The sequence below is a fragment of the Miscanthus floridulus genome, unplaced genomic scaffold (assembly GCF_019320115.1).
Source record: "Miscanthus floridulus cultivar M001 unplaced genomic scaffold, ASM1932011v1 fs_416_2_3, whole genome shotgun sequence".
NCBI lineage: Eukaryota > Viridiplantae > Streptophyta > Magnoliopsida > Poales > Poaceae > Miscanthus > Miscanthus floridulus.
Genome location: NW_027096716.1, coordinates 7,172 through 17,622, shown reverse-complemented (window position 1 = coordinate 17,622; position 10,451 = coordinate 7,172). Strand labels below are relative to the sequence as shown.

Sequence of the window (10,451 nt, the reverse complement as noted above, 5' to 3'; positions counted from 1 at the left end):
TCGGGTGAGGCGAAGCCAGCCCTCGGACGTGGGGCGAGGCGGAGTCCGCCCCTAGACATCGGGCGAGGCGGAGTCCAGCCCTCAGGGGTCGGGCGAGGCGGAGCCAACCTTTGGTCGGTTGGGCAAGAAGTGTAGTTACGTTCTTGTCTGTTCGGAAACATCAACGTTTTATGGTTATTAGCTCCTCCTCTTCGGGTACCCGGTACTCGGTCCCCGACAAGTAGCGAAGGCGAGAGGGAGTTAATCACATTGAAAAGAAATTTGAAGTCTAGGGACGAGGGAACATAACCGGTTAGTAATATATATAACCCGACAATAATGCCTAGTATATATTGCTGGGTTGTATTAACACCCAATAGTGATAATTATTTATTACTGTCGGATGGGTTTAAAATCTAACAGTAGTATCCCTTTTCCTTATGAACCGGTAGTGGTACTCCGTCTATACTATCGGTTTTAATCTATCCAATAGTAATGGGCCGGCTATGATTGTGGTTTGTGCAGTAGGTTACACTGTCTGGACGTGGGAAAGGAGACTCTAGCCACTACGGGATACTGTGTATTTACCGAGTGTGAGTAACACTCGGCAAATAGTGCTACACACTCGGCAAACTCTTTACCGAGTGCCACACTCGGTAAAGTGGACTCGGCAAACAACGACTCGGTGAAGTTATTTTACCGAGTGTCTAATATCAGAGCACTCGGCGCAGAGAGTTACCGAGTGCTACAATGACACTCGGTAAACAATTATGACTTCACGGTCGTCAGCCTCCAAACTGACCGTTAACGGCGACGTTTACCGAGTGTCACTAGCAGCACTCGGTAAATAAATTAGCATTTCGTGATTAAAACAATTCCGCAAATAAATTTTTTGAATAATGTTTACCGAGTGTAGCTCCTAACACTCGGTAAAATAATAACCATTTTCGTGATTAAAACAATTCCGCAAATAAACTTCAGGAATAATGTTTACCGAGTGTTCCCACTCGGTAAAAAGTAGTCAAATATTTCCGAGTGGGGACCTGGCACTCGGTAAAAAATGGCACCCTTGGTAAAATTCACAGAATCAGAACCAATTTGGTTCTGGTCGCTGTTTTACCGAGTGCTACACTCGGTAAAACTGACAGAATCTCTGTTTTACCGAGTGCTACACTCGGTAAAATATGTCCACAGAATTTTTTTTTGTTTGTTTCAGTGCATATCCAGTCACAATAAGCAACAAAATCACAGGAAATTATAATAACATGACAGATAGGCAATATATATCACATATATGTCCACAAATGTCACATCCACTCACAATAACAAACATATGTCGACAAGCACCATGCAAAGTCCACAAACACCATCAACATATGTCCAAAGTCCACAAAGTTCAACCAAGTCCACAGTTCAACATACAAAACTATCAAACAAGGTCGGATGGCCTGTCACATGGTCGGAGGCCTGCGAAGAAACGGAGTCAAGTCCAGGTCTTGATCACCCTGCATATCGTTGTTCGATCCAGCTGTAGAAGGTCCCTAGAATGAGATTGCACATGTGAGTTATCTGGATCAAAGCAAATTCTAAGGTCTAAGCTATGGTAGGTCAAACTAAGGTATAAGTCGAAGGTAGCTCTATATGACACAAAAGTGAAGAGTGCATCTAAGTGACTCACAGGAGTGCCGTCGCGCGGAGGTGGAGGCACCAACGGTATCATCGGCGGCGGCGGAGGCGGTGGAGGCTGGCCCATGCTCTGAGAAAAACGGGCCATGTACTCGTACCAGTCCTTGTGCGCCTGCTGGAAGGCCTCAAGCTGGGTCTGCACTCGCGCCCTCTCCTGTGCCAACTCGGCCTGGTGCGACAGCTCGAGGGCCTGAAGCTGGCTCTGTGAGGCCTGCTGTGACTCCTGCAGGGCTTCAATCTGGGCCTACAATTATTTATCACATAGTTAGAATGCAAATAAAGAACGAGTAGAAAATGAATGGACAATGAATGCAACAGAACTAACCTGGAGTGCTACCACCTGGGGCTGTGAGCGTGGGCGTATGGACGGACTCGAACTCGTGCTCCGGGCTCTAATCTGGGCGAGTGTCTGAGTGTTGGCCGTGTCTATGGTGCTGTTGCCCATATAGTACCGCCCGTGTGGCTTACCTGGTCCCAACCTCATGACGATGTCACCCTCGAGGTCAGCGGTGCTCGGATCAAATTCTGACCCATGGATCTCTCTCGCCATCGCCGTGTACTCGCTGAGGCGCCTGTGCACGCTCGGGTTGCTGTGTGCCTCGGACGGGTCCTCCGGGTTGTAGACGAGGTCGGGGTCCTTTGCCTTGCCCTTGTGTGCCAAGGCATATGCCTTGAACGAGGCGCACTCCTGCCCGGGGTGGAACCGCGTCTGCAGGAAGAAGCACAACAATAAGATATTATGCATTCAGAAGTTAGCATAGCAACAATGAAATGAAATCCGCGTACATATCTGGCTGCATATTCCTTGAGGGTAGTGCGGCCTTGTTTGTGCGAGGAACCCTGCATCATCGCATGGCAACGTGAGCGTACGGCGTGATATTGCTCGTACTCCTCACTCAACCACTTGTCCACAATGGCCTCCCAGCAGTTGTCCATCCCCGCACACCAAGCAGGAGGCACCTACACGTACACGAGCACATGACAAATCATAAATCAATTTCAGTGCAATTAATCGCAGACGATGTAATCTCATGTTTACCGTCAAGTATTGCTCCTTAGTCAGGGGCAGGTGCACTGCCTGCGCTCTGGTGACTCTGTGTCCTCTGCGGCCATGGTAAATTCTTCTACACAGGAGCTTTGTCTCGTAGAAGAGGTCCTGCACTCGGTGAACACAGACTCTGTTCACCACGTCATCCGCGTCCTCCCTACGTACTCCCTCCGCCAAGGTGTAGTAATCCTACAAGCAAATATAGTCAGTAATATACAATTAATGTGATGTTATTATCAGCATAGTGCGATGAACACGTACCCACAACTCTTTCATCACCCGGTCGGCCTTGCTGTTATAACACCTGCCAGCTCAATCAGTCTGATCGCTGGCGGCGTGCCAGTGGGACCACTTCATGGCGGGCTGCACAACACCATCGATCCTCACCATCCCGGGGTAGTTTGCCCTGCACAGAAGACCCAGGATCCCGTTTACTCGGCGAGAGTGACTCCCTGGGATCACCATTTCCCAATCCCTCCACAAAGTTATTGAGATTGAATATTAGTTTCTGTTATAACTTAAAAACTTGTGAAGTAGTGTTAACATGCAAAAATTACTTACTTAGTTCCGGAGGGTCGAATCACTGGCCGTCTCTGTATGGGTAAGTCTGGGAGGCGCAACGACCCTCGCAGCCAAACCGTAGGCACCCCATTTTCCTCTGCCAGCAAGTCGGCATCCTCCTCGTGCTCAGCCCGCTCGGCCTCATCCTCCCTCCGTGCCTCCTCCACTGCCTCCGCTATCTCCTCCTTGGTCTCCTCCTCCTCCTCATCCTCCTCCGTGGCCGCTACGAACTCATCGTCGTCGTCCTGTGGAGGAGGTGTCGGCTCTCGACGCCCTCGTCGTCGCCGTCCTCCTCCTCCACCCTGGGCTCCTCCTCCACCTTGGGCTCCACCTCCACCCTGGGCTCCACCTCCCTGGGCACGCCCTCGTCGTCGTCCTCCTCCTCCTCCCTGGGCACGCCCTCCACCCTCAGTCTGTGCACGCCCTCCTCCTCCACCCTGGCTGGACCCCTCGCCACCAGCCAGTAAGGTCATAACCGACCTAATCTTCCTGATTCCACCGCCCACCATCAATCACCTGCAACAAAAGGAATAAACTATCAGTACGCATATACAAAAGTAAATGTATCATACATGTATAAAAGAGATGCAAAATAAGTAAATGTATCATACATGTATAAAAGAGATGCAAAATAAGTAAATGTATCATACATGTATAAAAGAGATGCAAAATAAGTAAATGTATCATACATGTATAAAATTGCCATAAGTACTACAGATCTTACATGTACTAGAAATAATCATCAAGATCATCGATAGGTGGGCCAAAAATCTCATCATCGCTATTGTCGACGTAATTATGATCGTCTCTCAAAGTCTCATCACTAGCGACACTGCCTGAATGGTGTTGCTCAAGTAATAACAAGTCCTTCGCGTTGTGAACCTCCTCTCCATCATTCCTGTCAACAATGACCGTATCATTGTCTACTTCCATTGCGAGATCTACATCTAAGACAATCTCAAAACTCCCTTCTAATCCTTCTTCTTGAAAGAACTCTCCGTCATATGTGTTTGCATCGATGTTATAATCATCATCGTTTGGGACGGGTACTTTACCATGCGGCGATACCTTGTACACAACATCATACGCCTTAAGACGGTCTTTGGTTTGGCACGGGTATGAGAGATAATAAACTTGCGTGGCCTGTTGGGCCACAATGTACACGTCGTCTCCTAGCAAGATGGATGACTTTAGAACTTCGACTAACCCAAGCTCAGGGGTCTTTATCACTTCTTTGGGATCAAACCAATGGCATTTGAATATGACAGGACGAAGAGGTACACAACCAGGAAACTTGAGTTTGTATATTTCTTCAATTATTCCATAGTAGTCCAACCCATCTGTGCCTGGCGTGAAAACACCGGTATTTGTGGTTCTTCGATTCGGCCGACTCTGCTCGTGCCGAGTTGTGTGAAAGCGATATCCATTGACATCGTACACAGAGAATGACTTGACCCTAAATTCAAATCCATTGGCAACTTGCCTCAACTCGGCACTCATAGACACGTCAGTTTTGGCCTGCTAGTTCAAGTAGGATGATTCGTTATATATTTGTCGAGTTGAGAGTTAAGTACAAACAACCAATGAAATTGAACAGTACCTCCTCCTTGAACCAACAAATAAAAGTGGGATTTCGTTCTCCCGCGCCATGTCTTAGAAGGGTTTCAACTTCCGCTTCAGTGGGTTCCCTCCGTGATGGACGATGGTAGAGGAGAACAAATTTGCTGTAACGGCCGTTAACAAGAGGGTTGGATGGGTGCATGCGAAATATTGACAAGAAAAGAAACAAGTCCATGTGGTTGTAGGTTAACTCTACTTTGAATAACATAGAGTAGGATGTCCATTTTTAGATTGCCCTTGAATATCTGAGATGATGGATAGTTTGTTCATGACTTATAGTGGACACCTAAGGAAGGGGAAGGTGTTAGCTTCCTATGCTACAAAACTCTCAGATTGTTGCCATCTGAAACTTTTTAACGAAAGATTTTTTCTCTTATTATTGTCTATTGGACGCCGACAATACATGTTCTAGGTATTTGCATGTAACTCGCTGTTCTTTTCGGACCTATGAGCTCTGATTGTTGCTAGGCAAGCAGATGGAGAAATGGTGGCAGCAAGGACAGCCAGATAGGACAGTATGATGAGTTCTTATTTAACCCAACCACTTCAATTGTATAATTCTTCTTGGCAAACATGATAAAATGTAGGAATGGATTTATTTTTTCGTTCATTTAATATGTCTTCATTGCTTAGACACAAATGACATGCTCTATTGTGCCACCACTGGTGTTGCGTTTCTGTAATAATATAATCCTGTTTCTCAGTTAACCTTTGCTAAACAAACGTTCATTGTTAAACATAGTGTATGCACTGCTCTTGATTATTTCTTATGTCATTGTAAGGTTTAGTTCTTGGCCTACTGGATAAAGGAGAGGGACACGAGCGCGCAAATGCGCGCGCCTTCCTACTAGTTGAATCAAATTGGAGGGTCGCCGGCTTCACAGATTGGAGCGTCGCCGGCACCACAGCTTGAGCCGAATCAAGTGGAAGGGTCGCCGGCTTCACAGATTGGAGCGTCGCCGGCACCACAGCTTGAGCCGAATCGAGTGGAAGGGTCGCCTGGAGCATCAAACCACGGGCCTCTTCACCCTTGACAATCGTCGTGATCAGCTTGTTGTGAACTTTGTTAAGAAATTTGGTTGTGCACTTATGAACTTGTGAACTTGTGGCACATTTTGGACTTTTGGTATGAACATGTGATATATGTGAACATGTGGTTCTTATTTATGATTCATGTGATATATTTGTGGTGTTTGAATATGATTTATATTTGTGTCGCAAATGGAATAATCAAAAAAAAAAATTCAGCTTCTGGTTACTTTGCCTAGTGTCAGGGGTCTGACACTAGGCAAAGGGGCCACACATGGCACACCTGGGAACAGGCTTTGCCTAGTGTCAGGAAATTGACACTAGGCAAAGTAGGTAGTTTGCCTAGTGTCGGAGGCCTGACACTAGGCAAAGCTTGGCATATTTGCCTAGTGTAGGCGGCCTGACACTAGGCAAAGCATGACATATTTGCCTAGTGTCGGACGCCTGGCACTAGGCAAACCTTGCATACTTTGCCGAGTGTCAGACCTCCGACACTAGGCAAAACGTCCGTTACGATTTCCACCGTCAGTGGAATACTTTTGCCGAGTGGTGTCCTTGGCACTAGGCAAACACTTCGCCGAGTGTCCGAGGTTTGACACTCAGCAAAGTGCTCTTTGCCTAGTCCGCCTCTGCCGACCCTTGTTTGCCTAGTGTTTCTAGGCCTTTGCCTAGTGCCTACGGCACTAGGCAAATTCCGCGATTCCAGTAGTGCACAGAACAATTGAGTCCTGACCGAATGGGCCGCAAGAGCCGCATCGTCATGCTGCCACCCTGCGGCCATGGTTGGGAGATGATGGACGCCAAGAGGAGGCAGCAGGAGCTCCTGATGCAGCTCCGAGCGCTTGTCCTCCCAATGTTCCACGGTGTCATCGATGGTACCTCGGTCGATGGTACCTCGGCCGCCGAGATCGCTGTCCAGCTCTTTGACGACGTGATTGGCTGCAACATAGGCGTGGTGTCTACACTTGAATGGTGCCTCATGAGTACCGGAGCCGGAGGCGGATCATCGGTAGAGCCCGTAGACAACAAGTCGATGATGAGGAAGAATAGCTGCCGTGTTACTAAGGCCCCGTTTAGATGCGGAAATTTTTGGCTTTTGGCTACTGTAGCACTTTCGTTTGTATTTGGCAAAAATTGTCCAATTATGGACTATTTAGACTTAAAAGATTCGTCTCGCCAATTACAGGCTGTGTAATTAGTTATTCTTTTTACCTACATTTAATGCTCCATGCATGTGCCGCAAGATTTGATGTGACGGGAAATCTTGAAAAATTTTGGATTTTGGGTGGGATCTAAACAGGGCCTAATAATGGTGAGAAAACGGAGGAGCAGCAAGCGAGGCATAGAAGCGTGGTTGGTCAAAAGAGAAGGTGTGCAATTAGATATTGATACCTCAACATATAGCTCTGCTCTTCCCCAGCTGATGACTTGCTTAATTATAATCATAATATATGTGATTGGAGTTGGTAAAACTAACATTTAAGATATTAAACATGATAACCTATGTCTTGCAAGCATGTTCAACCATATATATAGGGTGGCATTAATTTGGAAGCTAGTTAGGTTAACACTTTTAATTTGCATGCTCATCAAGTTATAGTGATCTGCTGGACAAATTTCAACTGATCATGTGCATGCCCATACTCTTGTTGTAAACATCCATCCGTAATCAATTGATCAATTTTTAGTTCATATACTGATACCACATATGTATCCAGGAGGAACGACAAGCGATCAAGATCCCTTGTTACACATGTTCCACATTACGATGGCCATCAATGGAGAAAATATGGGCAGAACAACATCAATGGGAGGCGACATCCTAGGTAATACATCTATCTATATATACATTACATTCTTTTATCAGCTAACAAAACAAGCTACATTTTTATTAGGTAGCTTGTTTCGTTAGCTGATGATCTCTAAAAGTTCAATGGACACAAAATATATAACAATAGTCACTATATGGCATGATGAACTCGTGATCAATTGAGCAGGAGCTACTATAGATGCACCTATAGAGAACAGAACTGCTTTGCAACGAAGACAATTGTATGGCCATTTGAAGGTAGCACGCACGTGTGATATTTCAATAGTCCCCCGAGCGCCCCCATCGGGCGACTCAGGGGCGACAATGCCGGCGCTCCCTAGCCCGCCCTCTTGGCCTCCTCTCCGGCCGCCGTCGCTGCCCTCCTAGCTTGCGGCGGCGTGGGCCAGTGGCGGATCCCCAACAAAGGAGCCCGTCCGCGCCTCTCCCTCCCTCCCACTCGCTCTTCCACCACCCCCTCCCCCTCTTCAACTCCCACATCGGTCGCCCCCCCCCTCAAGACCGACGTTTCTCGCTGGTGGCCGACCGGATCCGGGCCCCTGGGGCCGTATCTGACTTCTTGGGGCGCCAGCCCTTCTCCACGACGTGGGTCGAAAGGCTCCAGGCTGCTGGCGCCGCCGGGCCCTTGGTTGTCCGCGCAGCGCTACTGTCCCCTCCAGGTCATAGCGATGGCGGTTGTGGCTGGCCAGGGCCCTCCCACGCTGTCGGCCTCCAAGCTGGCGGCCAGCGTCCCTCCCGTCGGCCGGGCGCCCGGGCCTGCCGTCGTGAGCCTCGCTGGCGGCCAGCGCACCCCCGCACCGGATCCCCCCCCTGTCGAGGGACGTGGCCGGCCGAGCATGCCCCCTGGAGCGGCAGCTAGTGGCCCTTGTGGTCGGCTGGCTCGCGTCGGCGATGATCCTGGTGCGCCCGGTGCCGGACAGATGCCCCCCGAAGCGACAGCCAGTGGCCCTTGTGGTCGGTTGGCTCGCGTCAGCGACAATCCTAGTGCGCTCGGTGCTGGACGGATCTGGCCGGCTCTTGGTCTGGGGCGTTTGGACGATGATGTGTTGTCATGGCCAGAGTGCGTGCTGCGGCTGCGTCTGCACCACCATGGAGTTCTAGGCGAAAGCTCAGCCCGGCTTTGGCCAGGCGGACGACGGTGACGCCTCGGGCGCCACATACCTCTTTGGAGGCATCGTTGTTGAACCCATACCTCTGCACCGACAATGCCGAATTCTGGGCGTAAGCCCAACCTTAGATGCCTCTAAGGCCAGCGACAATGTCGTCCACGGTGGTAGCCTTGGGCGTTAACCCCTTCCTGAAGGCGTCGTTGAAAAATCACTACTCTGCTTCCCTGCCTGGAGTTGCCCTTGTTGTGCTAAGCCTGATTGTGCTCCATGCTAGTCTTCGGTTCGGTTGGTCTAGTAGTTGGTTAGTGTTGCCGCAATCATTTGCTTCTATGTAGCGGATGCTTTGCCGCTGTCGCTATTCTTCGACGGATGCTTTGCCGTCAGGTTGATCGGGCGGTTGCCGTGTCGTTTTGGCCTCCCCTCTCAGGCAGATGCTTTGCTGCTATGAGCGTGATGGCCCCACATCCGCGGATGCTTTGCCGCATTGATGGTTGTCTTGGGTGGATGCTTTGCCGCCGTGCTGCAGTTCTGGCTGATGCTTTGCCGCCGTGGTCTTTTTCTAGCGGATGCTTTGCCACTGTTATCATGCTAGTGCCCTTGGTGGATGCTTTGCCGCCAAGGTTGATGCTGGCCTCGTCGCCTTTGCGGTCTTCACTACACTACTAGCCACTGATGTGTCATCTTCCTGTATCAGGCTTAGCCGGTTGGGGATTTTAGGTGGAGGGTCCCCTCGTGTTTTCTTGCTTTTTGTTTATGCTTGTGGGATTTTGTTGGTAATCCTAGGATTACGGACGAGTCCTATGTATCTTTGTACCAACTCTAACCTCTCTTAATGAAGCACGTGCCAAGCACGCTTTCGAAAAAAAACGAAGACAATTGAGCAACAAGAACAAATTGATGGTACCTGTAGTGCCACAGGTGGCGAGGAAATTGCAAAGTACACAGTCGTGTACTACGGTGACCACACTTGCAAGGACCATAGCGTCAGCATAGTCCAGCTTCCTCAACTAGTCAGCAGTATGGATCTTCAGAACATGGAAATGGCTCAAACAAGTTCAAGTGTTCAAGATCCTGAGGCAGACTTGGACTTGCCAGCTTTACTAGAGGTGTTTGATAATTCTCTCATTGATTGGGAGGATAGTTGGAAGATATGATATATATCTAGCTTTTCACCACACATTGTAAGATCATAGTAAGGTACAAGTTTTGATTTATATACTGCATGCAGTGGTATGTATGTCAATTCTGCCAAAAAGGTTACCCACCAGTATAGTCTCGAATATTTGGACGATGGATGAAATTGGGCGGTTTTGAGTTAGCTTTAGCAATTAGTCAACTTTTCATTGGAGGCAAGTTCATTGTTTAGTTAAGGGTACTCAATTTGCTACCTATTCAATTCACAAAAAAAAATTGCTACCTATTCAGTTTCATTCTGCAATGTAGAATTGATCGAGATGTTTAGTTATCAATTAGGAGTATAACTACATATGTAACATTCCACATAATCATCCTAAATAATCGTACAATCAGCTGATCTTGATAATCATCTTTAAAAATCAAGTCTTTCTATGGTACTTATGTATGGGGAGTT

The 10,451-nt window shown here is 48.3% G+C and overlaps 1 protein-coding gene across 1 annotated transcript; it reads left to right on the top strand.

Moving 5' to 3' along the window:
* Positions 1-6,659: 6,659 nt before the first annotated feature.
* Positions 6,660-10,014, top strand: LOC136531686 (probable WRKY transcription factor 53). Its single transcript, XM_066524340.1, has 4 exons — positions 6,660-6,895; positions 7,642-7,749; positions 7,921-7,975; positions 9,742-10,014. Exons 1-4 carry the CDS (start codon positions 6,660-6,662, stop codon positions 10,012-10,014), a joined length of 672 nt encoding a protein of 223 aa, XP_066380437.1.
* The last annotated feature ends 437 nt before the right edge of the window (positions 10,015-10,451 follow it).